At 43.3% G+C, this 17,907-nt stretch overlaps 1 protein-coding gene and 1 long non-coding RNA gene across 8 annotated transcripts in view; one reads left to right on the forward strand and one right to left on the reverse strand.

Moving 5' to 3' along the window:
* NGEF (neuronal guanine nucleotide exchange factor) overlaps positions 1–17,907 on the forward strand; it is a 53,304-nt gene that overhangs the window by 26,362 nt on the left and 9,035 nt on the right. For all 7 annotated transcript variants that reach the window (XM_030028426.2, XM_030028425.2, XM_030028427.2 and 4 more), the window contains 6 exons: positions 3,830–4,104; positions 11,531–11,691; positions 11,892–12,044; positions 14,039–14,168; positions 14,945–15,019; positions 16,971–17,060. In XM_030028426.2, coding sequence (XP_029884286.1) covers positions 3,830–4,104; positions 11,531–11,691; positions 11,892–12,044; positions 14,039–14,168; positions 14,945–15,019; positions 16,971–17,060 — 884 coding nt within the window. The remainder of the gene's footprint in view (positions 1–3,829; positions 4,105–11,530; positions 11,692–11,891; positions 12,045–14,038; positions 14,169–14,944; positions 15,020–16,970; positions 17,061–17,907) is intronic.
* On the reverse strand, positions 567–8,260 carry LOC115347266. The gene is made up of 4 exons (XR_003925424.2): positions 8,224–8,260; positions 3,042–3,239; positions 1,622–1,753; positions 567–737 (listed from the first exon to the last, which is right to left on the reverse strand). It is a non-coding gene; the product is annotated as an uncharacterized LOC115347266 (long non-coding RNA).

Below are 17,907 nucleotides of genomic sequence, written 5' to 3' on the forward strand. Positions count from 1 at the left end.
AAGCTTCATTTTTAAACAGTTCCGTTCAACTTCAGGAAGTGAAACTGCAAGATACTTGAATCCAGAGGACAAGACTGTAGCACTTTGCATGGGAAAATCGGGTAGATAACTCTCATGAGCAGCAAGGCAAACCTTCCGGGCAGGAAAAAGGAGAATTCTCACACTGTTTCTGGGAGAGGAGAGTGGCTGCAGTTTGGTGTCAGGTCGTGGGAGGCAGGGCTGATTCTTGGAGTGCCTGATGCCACAGGGACAGTGCTGGGGAAAGAGGCTGGTGTGAAACCAGCAGCCTGCCAGTGTCTGTCCGACAAAACAGCTGAGTTCGGGGCCTTCTGGAGGAAAGTGGTGAACAATTTGCATGGATGTTACCAGATCTGTTACTTGCTTTTGGCTGTGTAGGTACTAATCTCCCAAGGCAGATGTGTCTGTATATTGTCAGTTTACTGGGACTGTGCTGCTAAAAGGCATAATAAAAATACTAAAACCAGCAGGACTTCAAAGCAACCTATATTCATATGTATTTTTATGTGCTATATATCAGAAGGAAGCCGTGTGATAGCTCTGCACGCATCAGTGTAGCTGCAAGTAGGTCTGTTGCACCTTGATGGAGGAGACAGGGTTTTGGCAACCAGAGATGCAAGGCTAATCCTCAACAGAGAGGTCATTTCGAATGGCTGGAACACACTCGTTCCTTTCCCTCCCTCCTGCCTTTGAGGCATTAATGGACTTTTTGCCTGAAACTGGAGCAGAGAATTTCAGAGAAAACATCTCTGGACCTCCTGAGATTTTACATAGCTTTCAGTGTAATAACGTTTACTTTAAAAGCACTGCGAACTCTCTAAGGTGAGGATTTTCCACAATTAGTAACTAGTTTTTCAATTCCCCTCCCAGTTTTTGAGAGAGCTGGGAAGGGAGACTGTGGCAGCAAAATTAAATGGAATAAACACAAAGGGATAAGTCTATTAGGTACTATACAAACTATGTAAACACCCCTTGGGAAGATCAGCCTTAACCACTTAAGCCAACAGGTGACACCAAGCCCATGCTCTGACCACACGGTTAACCTTGAGCCAGATCGCAGCAGTAGGGACAGTTGGGACATAAAGCAATGAATGGAGCTTGTACAGGTCTCTGACATTTTGTACTTGTTCACTTACTAAACATAAGCATTGTATCTTCTGAGTCACATTCAACTACTAATCTCAGCTTCTTTCTACACATTCAGTCAGTTCCCAGATATAGTGCTCTCCTTTCAACGTCAAAACCCTGTTCCCTGACCTTGCATCTGTTACGCCACCCATCCTGTGCCATGACCATCTCCTGCTTCATCTAGAGTAGGCTTTTGCATGGCTTCTCTCCCTCTCTCTCTCTTATCTAAGCTTTTGCTGTACCCTTTGTAACCACTTTACCGACATATGGATAGACCTTTTACAGCAAGATAGTGAGTATATCTTTTTTCCTTGCTAGCACAACCCTCTTAGTTTCTTCCTATGCTTCTTCTGCCTCAACATCTACCTGTCTTTTGTCTTTCTACTGGTATCACTTTTCTGCTTCCTCCCCATATTGCTGTCTGTGGTAGAGCTTCAGCCAGTCTCTCTTCAGCTCCCTCCTTAAAATGAGTTACCTTGCTGTGATTTCCGAACGAGTTATGGTGGTAGATGCCTTTGGTCTACCAATGTCCCCATGCCCGTATTTGCCTTTGCCTGCCACTGAAGGCTCCGCAGGTTTTACCTGTTCGATTGGTCAGATGGGGAACCTGGAAACAAGATTAAGTTTCATTGTCTGGATTTTATTTCCTTAAAAGCAAAGGGGAAATTTGTCTTGAGGATCTTTTTTAAAGGGCTCCTCTCCAGATCTGCACAAGGGACACTAAATCCCCCTTACACAAAATATCCTTAATAGCCTCTGACTTGCAGGGCAGACCCACCAGCACAACATGGCTGTACAGTCAGACACTGAAGTATCATTAGCTCCAATATGAGTAAAATAGATAGATTATACTTCAGTTTCCCAGCATGTTTTCCCTTGAGTCAACTGCTGCAGGGTGTTACCTCCCAGCCTGTCCTGCTGTCTGGTGTGCATTTCGGTGGGGTAGAAAGTGCCCAGTGCTTACCGCACCAGAGCCTTCAAGCACAGGCTGAGCTTACAGATCAGCACCACTGAAAGCAGCTCTGATTCAGCAGGCTTTCTGCTCCATTCCTGAAGGAGCCTTTCCACCCTGCTACATCCTCAGCACCCTCACTGATGCTAAATAACAGGCGGAAATGCTTAGGAAAGTCATATAAGCCTAGCTGACGCAGAGGGAAATTATATAAGTAGCAGCAGCATGCAAAACTTCAGGGGAAGTCTCCTCTCTTCAGTTATCGTGTAGGAAGCTAACAGAAGACTGTATGGTTTCCTAGGCACAGCTACCCTTATTGCTATTTTAATCCGGTGTTGAGCATCTTCCCAGGGAGAACAGATAGCAGGATATACTTGCAGACTGCAGTAATGCTGTCCTTGTGCCTGTGCTTTTCCCCAGCATATTTCTGATACAGTTTTTAACAGTGACTGGTACAGAGCCTTTTGAAAACTGACCCAGAGATTTAATAGGCAGTAACATCCATGTTTCTGCCCTCCCTAGACAAACTCCCAACCCAGTTGTCTCTCATCTTATTACACATGGAATTTGCTTCTGAGATCCAATATCGTGAATGCATGTGACCACATAGATTTTAACCCCTAATGATTCAGGCAAAAAAAAATGTAGTTTTGGTGGTTTTTTTTAACATCAGGGACTTTATTCATTCATGTTAAACTTTGCAATTCAAGTATAAACCAAGGGAGATAATGTAAATTGCACTCCTTCAGTTTGAGTGAGGAGAGTGACTCAGAGCAGGCTCATGCTCTCTTGTCTTTTCATATCTTCTAAATTACATTTTATATTCAAGCAATTAATATTCTGGGTCCTATAGATGGCTTAGAAAGAGAAATGGGACAGTTAGAAAGCCCTAGGAGAGACAAAGGATCTTCTAAAGATGGCCAAGGAATTTCAGGATTCCTACCTTTTTTGTGCTGTCATTTAAAATCAGGGGTGGGGGCAAATTCTGTGCAATTTTGTCTTCTCCTGAAGTTAGTAAGTGAAACTCAGAAGACACCTCGTGTGATTGATGTGCTGCAAGGTGGTGTGAATTCAGAGCCTTTTCCTTAGTGCTGTGGCATTCAGGTACCTTTTGAATGTTAATTTCTTATCTTCATTCATCCTAGAAACCGAGAAGGAAAACAGAAAGAAATTAAGCAACATGTCCAAGGCTAACCATGAAGTCAATACCAAAACAAACTAGTAACTGTAGCTTGTTGTCCCAATGCTTCACCTGTCCAGGGCCTTAACAGCAGCTCGGTGTTTCCTCCTTAAGGATTTTCATGGCCATCCAATTGCTCCTTTAAAGTAGTTTCAATATACACAGTATTACTTTTCCAGACACACACTTACACGTACCTACCAGTCTACGTAACTTGTAACATAATAACGTTGCAGAAAAAATCAAGGTTTAAATAACAAACCACTTCTTTTATGTCTTCTGATTGATCATGGATTCATCTGATTGTGTTACTAAATGTTTTGTGAGAGCAGATTGTTGACAATACTTTAGATTTAGAAATGGCCTTCCATTTATAGTTTCCACTTCTGGCTGAAATAGGAATGCCATAACTGGCTTTTTTGCTCAGCACAGAAGTGATCTCTCTCACCTTTGCTGAGGTGAACTAATGCAAAACAAATACCTTTTCCCACAATACATTTCTACTCTTTTGTTCAGTTGTAACCTCTCAGACCTATTATGTTGCCTCCTAGGACTCTTGTATCAGGAATATCGAGATAAATCCACACGCCAGGAGATTGAAACTAGACGACTGCAGGATTCACAGACAGACCCTGAAGAGAGTTCACCCAGCGAGGAAACCCCATCTGAAGCAGAACCTACAAGTACAACTGAAAGCAAAGCTCCACCACAAATCAGTTTGCTAAGGAACTCCAACTCCAGGTTCAACTTATGGCAGGATCTTCCTGAGATCCGGAGCAGCGGGGTCCTCAGCATCCTCCAGCCAGATGAGATCAAGCTGCAGGAGGTAATGGGGGAAGGTGGAATGTTTCTTGACCGTGTTGTTGCTTAAAAGAGTGAGAGTGAATTAAGTCAAATGATCAAGATTTAAAAATGAAAAGCTTCATAGCAGTCACAGACAAGCCTCAGCCTGCTGAGTACTTCTCTGTGTTGCACTGGTTAGCACCACTTGCTCTTTTTTTGAAACTACAGATGTTCTATATGCTATTGCTGCTGGACATTTCTGTAGCAAGAAAGAACTTCTTTTCTCTTTTCTGATTCAGCATTAGGAGCAATTTACAAAGGAAGAGGGATAATGAAGAGGCTCTTGCAATAAAGCTCTTGGTTGCCACTGCACATTAATCCTCTTCTGAAGTTACTGGCAGGATACATACTTTCCACCAGAAATTTTAGAAGAATTCAACCGTTAACTGTAATCTGTTTTAAATATGACGACATTAATGGAAAGGGAAGAGATGGAGATTGATAAACTTCCTTATTTTTAAAAGTTGTTACTTGGAGTCTTACGCAAAACAGTAAAAAATAGTGACAGGTATATTTGCATTTTAGTCATACAGTGCATGACATCACTAAGAGTCATACGCTGTTAATTTATAGGGCTGCATCAAAGTAGTAGGTGGGGGTAGCTGCTGCAATTAATGAAAACATCAGTCACACAACAATTTACAACTGGTTGCTGTTTTGGATAGCGTGGGGAATGTGAATGCTCTTTGTCAATGCATAGCACTGCGTTTGTAGCCAGCAGTGGAGACGAACAAGCCTTGTTTAGTGTGTGGTGTGCACTGTAATACCAGCAATGGGCCTTCAAAGGCTCGATTCTGAGTCCTATTATACTCCTGCGCCAGGATTGCTTCTGGTGAGACCGTTGCAGCAGTGTATCTGTTCAGCTGCGGCTCATAAGATTGTACCCAAAGGGCTGAAGAACATCTTGGGGTATGAGCAGTTCCCCCTAAGTTTACTTGGATTTGCATAATCAACATTTATGAATCCCTTGTGTATACAATGCCACCCTAGTCCTGGCCAAGACTGTAACTAACTTCACTGTTATACTGGAAAGGCTCATCTTGTGAACTGCAGGGGTATGATGGGCAGGGCTGTGTTACTTACATCCTTAGTAGAAGGGACCCATGTTTATACAGGGTAGCTTGGGCTGGCAGCACAGACTGTTAGTGTGTCAGGGTTATGGCTGAAGGTGACTAAAGTAATTTGTTGCTTTCCCATGTTCTTACTCTGCACTGGTTATTTCTATATCAGATTTGTTCTGTTTACCTGGCAAAACACGGTGCTTCTAAGTGCCAGCGTTAAAAACACAATCTGGCATCTGAAAAATTACAAGCTTTTGTTTTTCTTTCTGCTTCAAAATGGAGAGTCTTTTGCAGAGAAACATTTGCTTAAAAGTTTGCATTATAGATTTCAAACCCTGCCATTTCTGTTTAGTTACTTTTATTACCTGTAGGTGTCTTAAGGAAAAAATCTCTGTGCTGCTGAACCCCAACATTAAGCGTGCTGAATTTTCTTCTCTCTGCTTAAATAACAAGAGAAATAAAGCAGATGGAGATGGGACAGTGCTGCCTTAAAGAAGTGCTGTGCTTTCTCCTGATGTTAGTTTATCAGAGCTGAAATTTTCTTCCTGTTTGTTCTGGGATTAGCACAGTAAGAGATTATAAAATTGCTAGAAGCCAGAAAGCTGTGAAATTGGCTGAACATTGAATAGATAAAGTGGAGAATTTGCTTTGTGAGGAGAGTCAAGGACAGAAAACAAGAAGGGCTGGAGAAATCACTGATAGAATTAAAGAGATGATGTTGAATTCAGCCTTGCTATAAGCAAACACTGCTTCCTCCTGCAGCTCTGGAACTGTACTTACATTGGATATGAATTGGGAGTGTAAGCTGTACATAAGGGCTTACATTAAGTGAATGTAAAGCGTTCAGCTTCATGAAGCAGAATTGGAGGAATTTACCTGAAGTACAGGGCAGCAGAAATTCTGGAGTAAATGTCTTAAGGACAAAATTGTACCATTCTGACCCATTTTATCTTCAAAGCTGTGGTAAACGCAGGGACTAGAAGAGCTTGGAGCCCTTCAGCCAGGACAGGTAGGAGAAGAGTATTATTTAGACAACAGGGAGGAACACCGGTACACAAATGGAAAGAAAGTTGAAGCAAATACCCCTGTTCACAGTTGAGGAAGAGAACACCACCATAGCTGTGATGGAGCAGGGCTTAAATAATCAAAGAAAAACTTGCTCATCTGCAGTAAGCTGCAAAATGAAAGAGACAAGAACAAGAAGAGGAATCTGGTCTTCGTTATTGGCAATGACAGAAAATGACTAAGCAGGTTATCAATACAAGATAAAAAGCAAGACACAGGTGTTTTTCAAGCATTAAAACAGGAAACTTGACTGGAAGAGCAATGGATGCTTGAAAAGTGTCAAGAAGGCAATTTGTCATTGTCCCCATTGGAACAAATGAGCCAGAAAATGGAGTTTCAGGAAGGGGAAAAAAACCCCAACAAAACAACAAAGAAAAAAACAAAACAAAACAAACAAAAAAACCCACCCCACCTCCCCAAAACCACATCCACCCCCCAGCAATTTCAGCAAAAAAGTGTTGCAGCACGGCCCATTAGCCGCGGGAACTCAAACAGAATTCAGACAGCAATGGTCTCTGCCACACCAGCCTTCTTCATCTGAAGCAAATGTGAGAGTAGGAGGATGTGAAACAACTGGAAGTGTCACAAAAAATGTGGGTGCAAATGCAGAAAAAGGAAGAACAAAGGAAAAAGCAAAAGACATGTTACAGAGATCAGGGAAATACAAAAATTATGTGCTACTGGAATAATTATCAGAAATGACTAGGTTATTGATAGGGTAGTTTTAATTATCCAGACATCTGTTGAGCATCGAACACAGCAAAACATGAATCAACAAGGGCTTTTTTTTAACTGTCTAGAAAATGTAATGGTACAAGAAGACCAAGCCAAAGGAAATGCTTTTTGGGTTCTGACATGGAGTCAACATGGAGGAAATTACAGACAACATGTATGTAGCAGGAGGAACAAGTGACTAGAGAGAAAACACACTCCCTGTTATTACATGTGATTTAGGTTAAAACAAATTCTGTCACCAAGATACTAGGCTCTGAAGAGGTAGTGGTCCAGAAATTAGAAGAAACAACATTTAATCAGTGAATCTTCTTTCAGTGTGAAACTTCTTTCAGTATGAACCTTAAATTAGATATTGGTATGGCCTTTTTGTGGAGTGGCTCCGGTTTATTCCTCTTCCCCAGTTCAGTTCTCTACGTTTTAGTTTGTCCTTTTTTTATTTACTGTATAGTTTCGTAATTTTGTCCTTGTTGTATTTACTGTATAGTTTCTTCATTTTGTCCTTTTCTGCTTGCTAACTGTATTGATTTTCCTACACTGTGTTCATCTTCCATGTTTTAGGACATTCTGAGCTGGGTGGAACTCACCCAAACCAATTTACTAATAAAAATAGTTTAGCAAAGTATTCTCAATCTTTGAACTGAACCATTTTTGCCAAGGTGTATGAGCTTTTATAAAGTTTTTGCCAGGGATTATTTGGATTCAGGTCACTTTGGTGTTAGAAGAAGGGGCAGAGACAGACTAATCTGCACCATGTGTCATGGTGTGAATTTAGATCAGAGAGCTACTGCTCTGAAAGTATTACTTGCTCGAGCAAAAGAGGGACTTGAACCTGGTTGTGTGTACTGGTGACATGGCCTCTGTGTGGAAGAGCACGTGACAGGTAGGCAGTCTTTCTCTCTTCTTCCATTTTCACAAAAATGTCCAGAAAATATTTCCTTTCCTTTACTTCTTTGAGCAAACCTTGGATTTCAAACCTCCAGAAAGCTCTTGTGCCGGACTTACTGCACTTCTAGCAGATGGATGTCAGACTGGCCCTGTGAAAGCAGTCAGGTGTGAGAGCTGGTCACAGCCAATGCCATGGCATCGGATCAGAACAACATCCCTCCTAGACTAGACCAGAATTCCCCCTTCTCACCTGGTGCTTTACATGAAAAGCAGGGCCATTAGGAACAGGTATTTCCAATCTATGCAGTAAAACACCATATTGTCTCAATAGGAATTTAGCCTGTAGGATTACTTACTCTTGTTTTCGGTGACTCTTAATTTTTCTCCTTTTTTATCTTCTACATTTCCTTCTTCCTTAGGCTTCACTTCTCTTTGCTTTTCTCAATCTCTCTGCCAAAACATAAGCAATGAAAATGATTAGTATAGCTTTTACGTCACTATGAGATTTCATGAAGTTAATGAGCCAGAGGACTGATGGAACAGTGTCAGTCATGTTTCCAAGAGATAGTTTCAGACTATTTGTAGACTCAGGAAGATAGCATTACATCAATTGACATTTAGTTCAAATTTTTTTCTAGTTATTTTTGCAATTCCAAGACCAGAAGCTCATGCCTTTTTTTTTCTAGTGACTGCTTAGAGCTAGAGCTCATGCTCTTTTTTTTCTAGTGACTACTTAGAGCTAGCAAAGTTCATTTATTCCACAGAGACCACACCGTCGCATTGCATGGTTGGATGTTTGGTGCCAGTTTAGGAGGTTTGCAGCTCATACTTACCATTTAAAAGGGAAACAGCAGTCTGGGCTGCTTGGAGTAGGTACTTTGGGTCTGTAGAGGACCGGCTGGATCTCCAAAGTAAATTAGGAAACTTGTGCCTTGCACATGCTGTGAACATTTCCAGAAGCTTGTCCCGATCAGTGGAGATGTTCTTTGCTTTCCTAGCATCTCCTTTAAATCAGAGCCCTGTATATTGATATTTTCACTATGGATTTCTTTATTTCTTTAGTATGGCTTGCACTCTGCACATGCCCATGCAGGTCTAGCACACCCCACTATGGTGAACAGCAAACACACACAAATTAATTTCTCCAAACATAGGCAAAGGGGCTTCTGCAGATCAGGAAGCAACCTTCTAGATGAAGCAAATTGTCTGAGGGTTTAAAGGCAGTGACAGAGCGGCAGGTCTTGATCTTGGCTCTCATGGCCATCCTGCAATCAAACCTTGCAGAAAAAAATTCCTGGCTTGGAATGTCTGGAAAGCTGCAGTGCAAAATGACTGGTGATATCAATCCCCAGGATATCTGGAAGGGACAGGCTGTCCCAGCACATCCTGTCTTATTCTTTGGTGCATCTTTACCCATTTCCACTTCTCCTCTCATTTATCAAATAAAAAGGTACAGTTAAAGCTGTAAGAGCTACATTTAGGACCTAGCCAGTCATGCAGAGAAGGAGAGACAGGTTCTTTCTCAGGTTCAGCAGGTGCCCTGGTGAAGCTGCTGGGAGAAGCCGAGCTGATACCCCTCCACTTTTCTCATTGGGAATCTGGCCTTGGAAAAAACCCCCCATCCTCTCATTCCTTAAACACCAGCTGTCCACATATACTGACCAAGTGTATTTCTACCCACACCCTTTGCTCTATCTCCCTTCTGGGGGCTGTGCAGGCACAGCCTCCTTCTCTGGTGCAGGAAAGGACCACCTGTTTGACTTAACTGCCCACCAGGAGTATTTCCTAGGCTACCAACCCCACAAAGAGCTGAAATGTCACTTCAACTGATATTTTAGCAGCCCTGGATTGAGTAACAGTCCCTCCTTGCTGTGCCCAGCTTCCCAGATCTTGGACTGCAGCACAGTGCCAGGAATATAACCCAGGTCTCTGTGCCTCAGGTTCTTCTGTGATGCATAGTGATTATTTCCAGGAAAAGGCCAAAAACTGATCAGCAGAGAATTTAAAATAATTTCTTTAAAAATAAACCAAAAAACCCCACAACCCAAAAAAAGAACAACCAAGCCGCAAGACAGACCCCCAGCTAATTTGGAAGATATTTTTCCATATGCACAGCACAAAAAAATACTGCATGTACCTGCTGCTCCATTGGATCTCCTCGACTCTAGCTGGACCCCTGCAGCCTCTGAGAGCTAGTGGACGTCAGGGACTTGCACCTGCACTGCCTGGCCAGCTCCCATCCTCACCAGGGTGTAGCAGAGGAGCTGTGAGCAGTAGGGGAGATTGGGCTCAAGGGTCAAAGCAGCTTAGGTTCAAGGAAGCGAGACTTTCACTGAGCTACCAAAAGGTTCCTCTTTCAGCAGCGGCAGCATGGTCCAGCCCCAGGACAAGAAGCCCAAGATGCACCTTCGTCAAGAGATGTCTGAAGGATCTAATGATTTTTCACCATGTTGAAACTCTTGTGAGAATCTTCAATTAATCTTACTTCAACTAATGGATTCGGTAGTTGTGTAAATAATCACCTTTTTTATCTGCTACTGAAGAAAGACGACAAACACTTGCCTGGAGAGTAAATAAGCTCTGTGTGGTAATAGTGGACTGTCCCTGCGGGACCTGCTGTGGGCAGAAGGTTTTACATCCTTGTCTCATTAACTTGTGATTTATCTCTGAACCAAACGATCAATTTATCTTTCTGCTTCCCCAGACCACATCCCTGGCCTGAGAAACCCAGGCTTTGTACCAGAGACTTCTCTTTTAACAGGAGAAGCAAGAGCTGGAATTTGGAGATTATTTATGGCTTATGGTAATAGTTAAGGACTACTGTGTCTTGTCCTAGTCCTTGGTGAATTGGGTCAGAAAAGCCTATGGCCAGGGTTGACCAGGGAGCCTCAGCTGGACAGTAACAGCTGTATTTCCTTTGGGTCAGGGAACACACAGGAGCTTGGAGCACCACAGCTATGTATTTTTATTAGCTCTGACCCAAGGAGCAGCATGTGTTGCATACTGGGGCTGCAGTGTGCTGGATGCTCTACACCCCAGCCCCTACACCATGGCTTTTCTAAAACAAGAGTGTAGAGGGTGCAAGGAGACCCTCCTAGGTAGCACAACAACCCACAACAAGCAGAGATACAAGCTGGCGTTGTCATGATCAGCAGTGGGTTGGAAGGTGCATGGAGGCTGTCGAGGGGAACTTCCCGAAAGGGAAATGAAAGTGCAGGACCATGACAAGCAGGCATAGGGGGGGACACCAGTGCATGAGGCAGCCTCAGGTCAAGCCTGAGTGACACTAAGAAGGAAGGGTAGAGCCCATGAAGTGCTTTTATTTGTGCACGTGCACAAAATCAGACTGCTTATATATAATGAGAAAAAAAAGAATTCTGCTGGAGAGATTCAATGGAAGGAAATGCAATCGAACAACTTAGGAGAGAAAAGAAGGAGCCAGGCTGATGGCTGAGGGAGGAAATCTTCCCTGTTCAAGTCACTATCCTCCGCAACACATAGCAAATGCCATTCTGGGCTTACCTCTCCTCATACTCTGGGCCTGGAGGGTGGATGCAAGGTCCATGACTGTGTGCAACACAGATGTTCTCATTAACACTGTGTGTGCCTCACTATAGAAGTAGAAGGTACCTGCTGATTTCCTTCTTTGGGATTCTCCCCCAGGCCATGTTTGAGCTGGTTACTTCTGAAGCCTCGTATTACAAGAGTCTGAATCTGCTGGTGTCTCACTTCATGGAGAACGAACGTCTGAAAAAGATCTTACACCAGTCTGAGGCACACATCCTCTTCTCCAATGTCCTGGATGTCATGGCTGTTAGTGAGCGGTAAGACAACTCCTGATGGATTTTTGTCCAGCTAAATGGCATCGCTTTAGCTAACCTCATTTGTAGAGGAAAGAAGGAGCTGACTAGGGGCTGTCTGTTACCCACTATCTTTTCAAAGAGCCTGTGAACACATTCATTGCTTTAAACCCCAAGGGCTTCTTCAGTTCACAATTAATATGAGTGCTGGGTTTCTCATCTAGCTTCCTGTTGGACCTCGAGCAGCGGGTGGAGGAGAATATTGTGATCTCAGATGTGTGCGATATTGTCTATCAGCATACAGTTAATCACTTCTCTGTGTACATCACCTACGTCTCCAACCAGACCTACCAGGAGAGAGCTTACAAGCAGCTTCTGTGAGTTCCAGTGCTTGATGCTAAATTATTTTGCAAAATTGTATGGGCTACAGATTTAGCTGTAATTTTGATAGTTATGAGAAAAGGCTAGATAGTACAGAAACACAATTTCCCCACTTCACTGATTTTTCACTGCACCTATAAAAAGAAAACACAATTAAAAGGCTTTATAGTAAGGGTGGGGTTATATAGTATGCAGGTAACATACCAAGTCAATTCAGAGACAGCATTTCCCAACTGTGTACATGGGGACACACACTTGTGAAATGTATGTATTTTTAAACTGCAAGCAGAGGCAAGAGATTGAAAGGCCAAGCATGTAATACAGATCTCTGATGACAAGAACAGCCACTGCTTTTCCTGAGCTTTTCAGCAATGCATTTGACCTTCCCAAAGTTGAGAACTAATTTTTTATTTCAGAACAATAAAATTTTCTTGAAAAAAACCCCACCGATTTTCTTCACATTCTGGTGTTAGACACGCAGATGTTACCTAGGCCTGAGGCTATAATCCAAGATATTTTTGCAGTATTTTTCAAGTTTAGCAAGTCTTTTGGTCCAGTAGGAATTCTCTTACGCCGCTCAAAACAAAGAGTGCCCTACAGGCTTGTCTTTGAGCAGGAGAATTAATTTTTCTTTAGTTACAATGTCCTGGATTCTTTCAGGACAGCCCATTGCACATGCTGCACTGTATTTCCTCCCCATAGCAGCAGCTGGTTCAGGGAAGTGTAACAAGCCCTAATCCTTTCCTTTCTCTGTTCTCCAGCTTTTAAGGCCAAAAAAACCCACTTTAAGGGGCCTCTGTTGAGCTTGGCCAACCATTCTCTCCAAGAAGAGGCTACTGCAGGGTTTCCTTTAGTCAGAGGCAAGCAGTATAGCTGCAGAATATAAACAGTTTGCCTAGAGCCATTAACTAAATACTCAGAAGTGAAGCAGCAATAGGCTGGATTACTTGAGGTTGAAAAGGACCTGTTGGAGATAGAGGTATTCCTAGATATAAATTTAGAGGGCAGCATTTTTTTTGTCTGTGGGAGAATGTAAAGCAAATAGAGAAGAATAGACTCTCTTCCACAGGCTCCTAGCTAGAAGAATTTTGCAGCACTTGGCTGAACTCAAAGCCTGACGTGTGTCACAGTTCCCCCCATTTGGCTGTTCCTCAGATGCACGCAGGTCCATTCTGCTGTGGCTCTGGTGAGTCACACCATCACACAAGTACCTGCTGCAGCAGGAAGAAACACTTACAATGACTTCCCTTGGATGCTGCGAGTCACACACAGCGAAGACAGGTTTTGCACAGTTAGCAATCTTTTCGCATCTATGCTATTTCTGCTAGCCAGGACTCCAGCAGTGTAAGTCTTCCTCAGGGCCCCGCAGTTGCCAGGAAGCATTGTCTTTGACTATGGCAGCTGGGGCTTATGAGGCTGCTCTGTGCAGCTGTGTCCACGGACCAGCAATGCCCTCATCTGCTGCGAACACCATCAGGGAAGGCCCAGGCACGGCCCGTGCCCTTCTCAGGCCAGATGATGATTTCCATCCTCCAGCTAAGCAGCCAGGAGTAGCCAAGCTTGAGCTGTTTTGTGGCTTGTCTTGTTCTTACAACTGTGTGAATTTCACCTTGTCACAGAGTTCCAACTGTGTAAAAATACATAATTATGCCTCTGACTCATCTACTTGGACACACACCCCATTCACACACACCTACGCACACAGTATACGCTGCTGAGCTAGATGTGCTAACACATGTGAACACTAGCATGGCTTGTACATTAAAAGTCTATTTTTTCCCTCCCCCAACACTATAAATAGTTCTAGATTTAAATTAAAATACACCTAGAAGCATTCAGTCCCCTCCTCCCCTCCCCTCTTCTCTCTTATTGGGAGAGGTGAGGCAGATGCTGTCTCTGGGACCAAGCTGCTTTTGGGTCACGAGCCATATACCAGAGTCTCAGGCAGGGCAGCACTCAAAGCCCTCACCTTCTCTCTCTCTTTTCTCAGCCAGGACAAGCCAGCTTTCCGGGAAGTGATCTCACAGCTGGAGCTGGATCCCAAGTGCAAAGGCCTGTCCTTTTCTTCCTTCCTGATTCTGCCATTTCAAAGGATCACTCGGCTCAAGCTGCTGGTGCAGGTAGAGTTTCGCTCTTCTCTCTCCCCCAAAGGTCTTCTGGATCACTCCTGGAATTTTCCTTTCCAGCAGTTGTGAATGAGGCTTAGATACAGCCACAATCAACCCTAGAGCTGGATGAAGCCTTTCCACAGAGTTAGACATTCTCAACAACTATGAAAAAAAGATTTCAGTCACTCAGAGACCATCCCCAAATTAGCATTGAATTTGCTGGAGAGCTTTTACTGAGCAAAAGAGTTGAGGAGGAACTTTGTTGAGCTGCTAGAAGGGGTAGCAACAGTCCATCAACCCAGCTGCCTGATAGGATGCTGACATACATGCACAGTGCAGAACAGTTGCAGGACATGGAAATGCTCCATGTATAATAGCCTCCATCATGGTGGCTTGGACCAGACTGTCAGCCATCTTCCTCCTGTGCTTTGCCAGCTTGTCTAAATGTTGCTGGAGGACACTGTTCTAGGGATAAGGAAACAGTTCAGTCCCAAATGGTCTTATCCCACTGGGATTACCAATAACACTGTCTGTTAGTGCCAGCTCTAGCTATTTTTATTTATTAAATTATTTTTATAAAATAGGAGTCTGCCTGCTGTATTTCTTTTAGATATAAGGTCAGATGGGAACAGGTTTTAATGAGAAAGAGGAACTAAGAGGTGAGAGTCACTGTACTGTCACCTATCCTGTAATTAGGCTGATGGCCAGAAATAACTTGGAGGCTAGCAAAGACCTTTCTGTGCTGTCAGATTGGGATCAGAGTTAACACAGCCTTTCCTCCCCTGCAGAATATTTTGAAGAAAGTGGAAGAGAAGTCTGACAGGGAAACCACTGCCCTGGATGCACATAAAGAACTGGAAACGGTAAGTTTGAAGGCCGATTAAACCATTGTGCTCTTTCCCCCTGCAAAAAAAAGACCTACAAGCTACATTTGCTCCTGGAGCTGTCCCTTTGAATCCTGTCACTGTGTTTCAAGAGTAATTTTTTTTTTTCTTAAGTCTTTCTTGCTCTCAAAGATGGACTAATCTAGAAGGACTTAGATGTCAGTGACAAGGTACCCCTTGCTAACAACAGATGTGTATGTTTCCGCTGTAGGAAAGGGCAGAGAGAATGTTTTCCTTCAGGGTCTTTGAAAATATAAACTGTTTTTGCAGATACCTGAAGGTGATGGATCCCACTGAGAGATGTAATTAGCTGCAACAGGCAGTAGAGTACAACTGTGTCAGGTTTCCTCCAATACAACACACTTCTTCCTCTGATCTAGAATAACAGTTTCTTGATGAAGTACTCAAGCCTGCTTTTAGCCCTCTTCCCTGAAGCTGGTAGGTACGTGTGGCATTCAGTTGTGCTAGTTACTGCTGTGTACAAAACATCAGGAAGACATTGGGATGTTTTCTATCTGGGCTGTTCCTGACACGGTCAGACAGGGCAATCCCACCTCCAGGCTACATATCTGAATGGTCTGGACGTAGCTGGCAGCTACATGGGCTAAGACAGAGTCTTTGAACTCTTAGCCATCAGAAGCTTGGAACATCTCTTGAATCCTGCAGTTCAATGTAAGTATTTGAAGTTGAAAACTGCTAGAGCATCAGCCTGAGGATACAGTTGCAGCTTCTGACTGAACTACTAGAACCAAATGGGCTCTTGAATTTGCCCTGAACTAGTCTAGGAATTGTACGCTTTGGCTATTACTAAGGATAAAGACAGAGACCTTAGCAATGAAGAATGTTCTGCATTAGTTAGTATCTGCAGAATCCTTCTTGGTGTATCTGGTAGCCAATTGTCTTTCCATTGGTCAAAAGCCTGAGGAAGGCTGTTCCTATAGTATGCAGATGACTACAACTGCTGATAGAAAAATGCTCTCTATATTCAGCTGGCAGTGACTCACGTGATAAATTTCGTAACTCCCTTTGCATGGTTACTTACCTGTAACTGTTTAAGTTTAGATGCCTAATATCCAGCTAGGTACAGGCATCACAACAGAGATCCTCTGGCGCTTATTGCCTCTGTAGGTATCCTATTTGAGAGGTAAGAGCTGATCATGGTTTCAGTTGCTGATATTCTGGTGGATTTTGAGTAGCAGAAACAGAGCACAAAGTGGAGCTTGTTCTCCAACATAATTTTTCTACCTAGCTAGTTCTCAACAGAGTTGCTCCTTATGAAACAGGCAGTGGCATCTAGGTTAAGGTCCCTGTAATAGGGTAGTGCCTGCACGTTGGTTGTGGTTTTTAAGTTAAAAGTTTGTACTCAGAACATAGCTGGGCTCTGTATGATGAACGTCTCTTTCCCTGGGACATTTCATAGCCTTGGCATCTGGTCCTGCTTGGCGGAACCACAGCATTTGCATCTTTGAAATGAGGATCTTTGGCTTCATTCTCATCTTGAAGGTGATACTGCGCTTGTACCTCATTTCAAGTGTTGGGGACAAGGAAGATGAGATACACGGTGTGTCAAGATCTGGAAAATGAGCTGTTCCCTTTGCTGTGCAACTAGGAGTATTGCTTAATACTGTCTGGTTCAGTAACTGAATGCAGCTGTCTGACGTGTCCTCTGATAGTCAGCTTGCAGCTATAACATCTTCTGGGTGTTTGGGGGTTTTTGGGTTTGGTTCTTTTTGTTGTGGGTTTGGTTTTGGAGTTTTTTTCCCCCTTTTCTTTTTCATGTGAATACAGTGCTGATAGAAGAGTTTGGCTTGGTCAATTCCTGTTACAGCAGGGCACTTACTCTGTCACAGTCAGGCCTTTCTGTGTTGTCCATCATCACTTACCTGCTTAAGGCCAGTGGAGGCAAATCGTCCTACTTTCTTTTTCCCAGGTGGTAAAAGCATGTAATGAAGGCGTCAGGAAGATGAGCCGAACAGAGCAGATGATCAGCATCCAGAAGAAACTGGAATTCAAGATCAAGGTATAAGTATAGGCTTGTAACCCTTTGCAGACAGCGAACCAACAGGATCCAGGTGTTGTGCGCACATACATGGCAGTAGTAACCCAGCTGCTCTCCTTTTAGCGAGCGTTCAGTGGTGGCCTGGTCCACACTGTCCCCCTCCAAAGCCTTTGAAGGGGATGCTGCTGCTGTGGGCACGGCATCTGTGCATGTGGTCTCTGTGCATGCGTGCTGCAGAGTCCAGGGACGGCAGTAAGGGCAGCGTGTTGTGCGTGTACACAGATGGGACACACTGGCATCAAACCACCTGTGCGCAGTGGCTGGCTCCTGCTCCAGCACTCAGTTCTGGCTCTTCCCTCTCACCTCTCTTCAAAATGCAGGTCAGCTTTCAGCTATTATTTTACATTGCAAATTATGTTAAAGGAAGATGAAAGCTACAAAGCAAAACACTTTAAAGCTGGAAAATACCAAAATGAAGACTCTCCCACCATTTTAATTCATCCCTATGTTTATGCATTATGTACAGTCTCTAATTACCTGCTGATGATCTGTTTTGGCTCCACTCAGGAAATGACTGAATCAATATTTAGGGGTGTCTGACCAGATCTCATTTAATATATACCATGAAACTCCAGTGCTGAGTATAAAGTTGCCAATTCTTTTCTTGAGTGCTATGGAGATGCTTCTCAGATCTGTCTGCTTCACAAACTTTAAGGAGCATATTTAGCTTCCCAGCAACATTTTTATGTACCTGAACAACCGAAGCAAAAAAAATTTGAGATTATTTGTTTGTAAAGCCACACTGGGCAACCAAGAATTCTATTTTTCCAGAGCACTTTACAAGTATATCAGGGCTAGATCACAGTCC

This window comes from Aquila chrysaetos, chromosome 10 (genome assembly GCF_900496995.4).
Source record: "Aquila chrysaetos chrysaetos chromosome 10, bAquChr1.4, whole genome shotgun sequence".
In the NCBI taxonomy this organism is placed as follows: Eukaryota; Metazoa; Chordata; class Aves; order Accipitriformes; family Accipitridae; genus Aquila; species Aquila chrysaetos.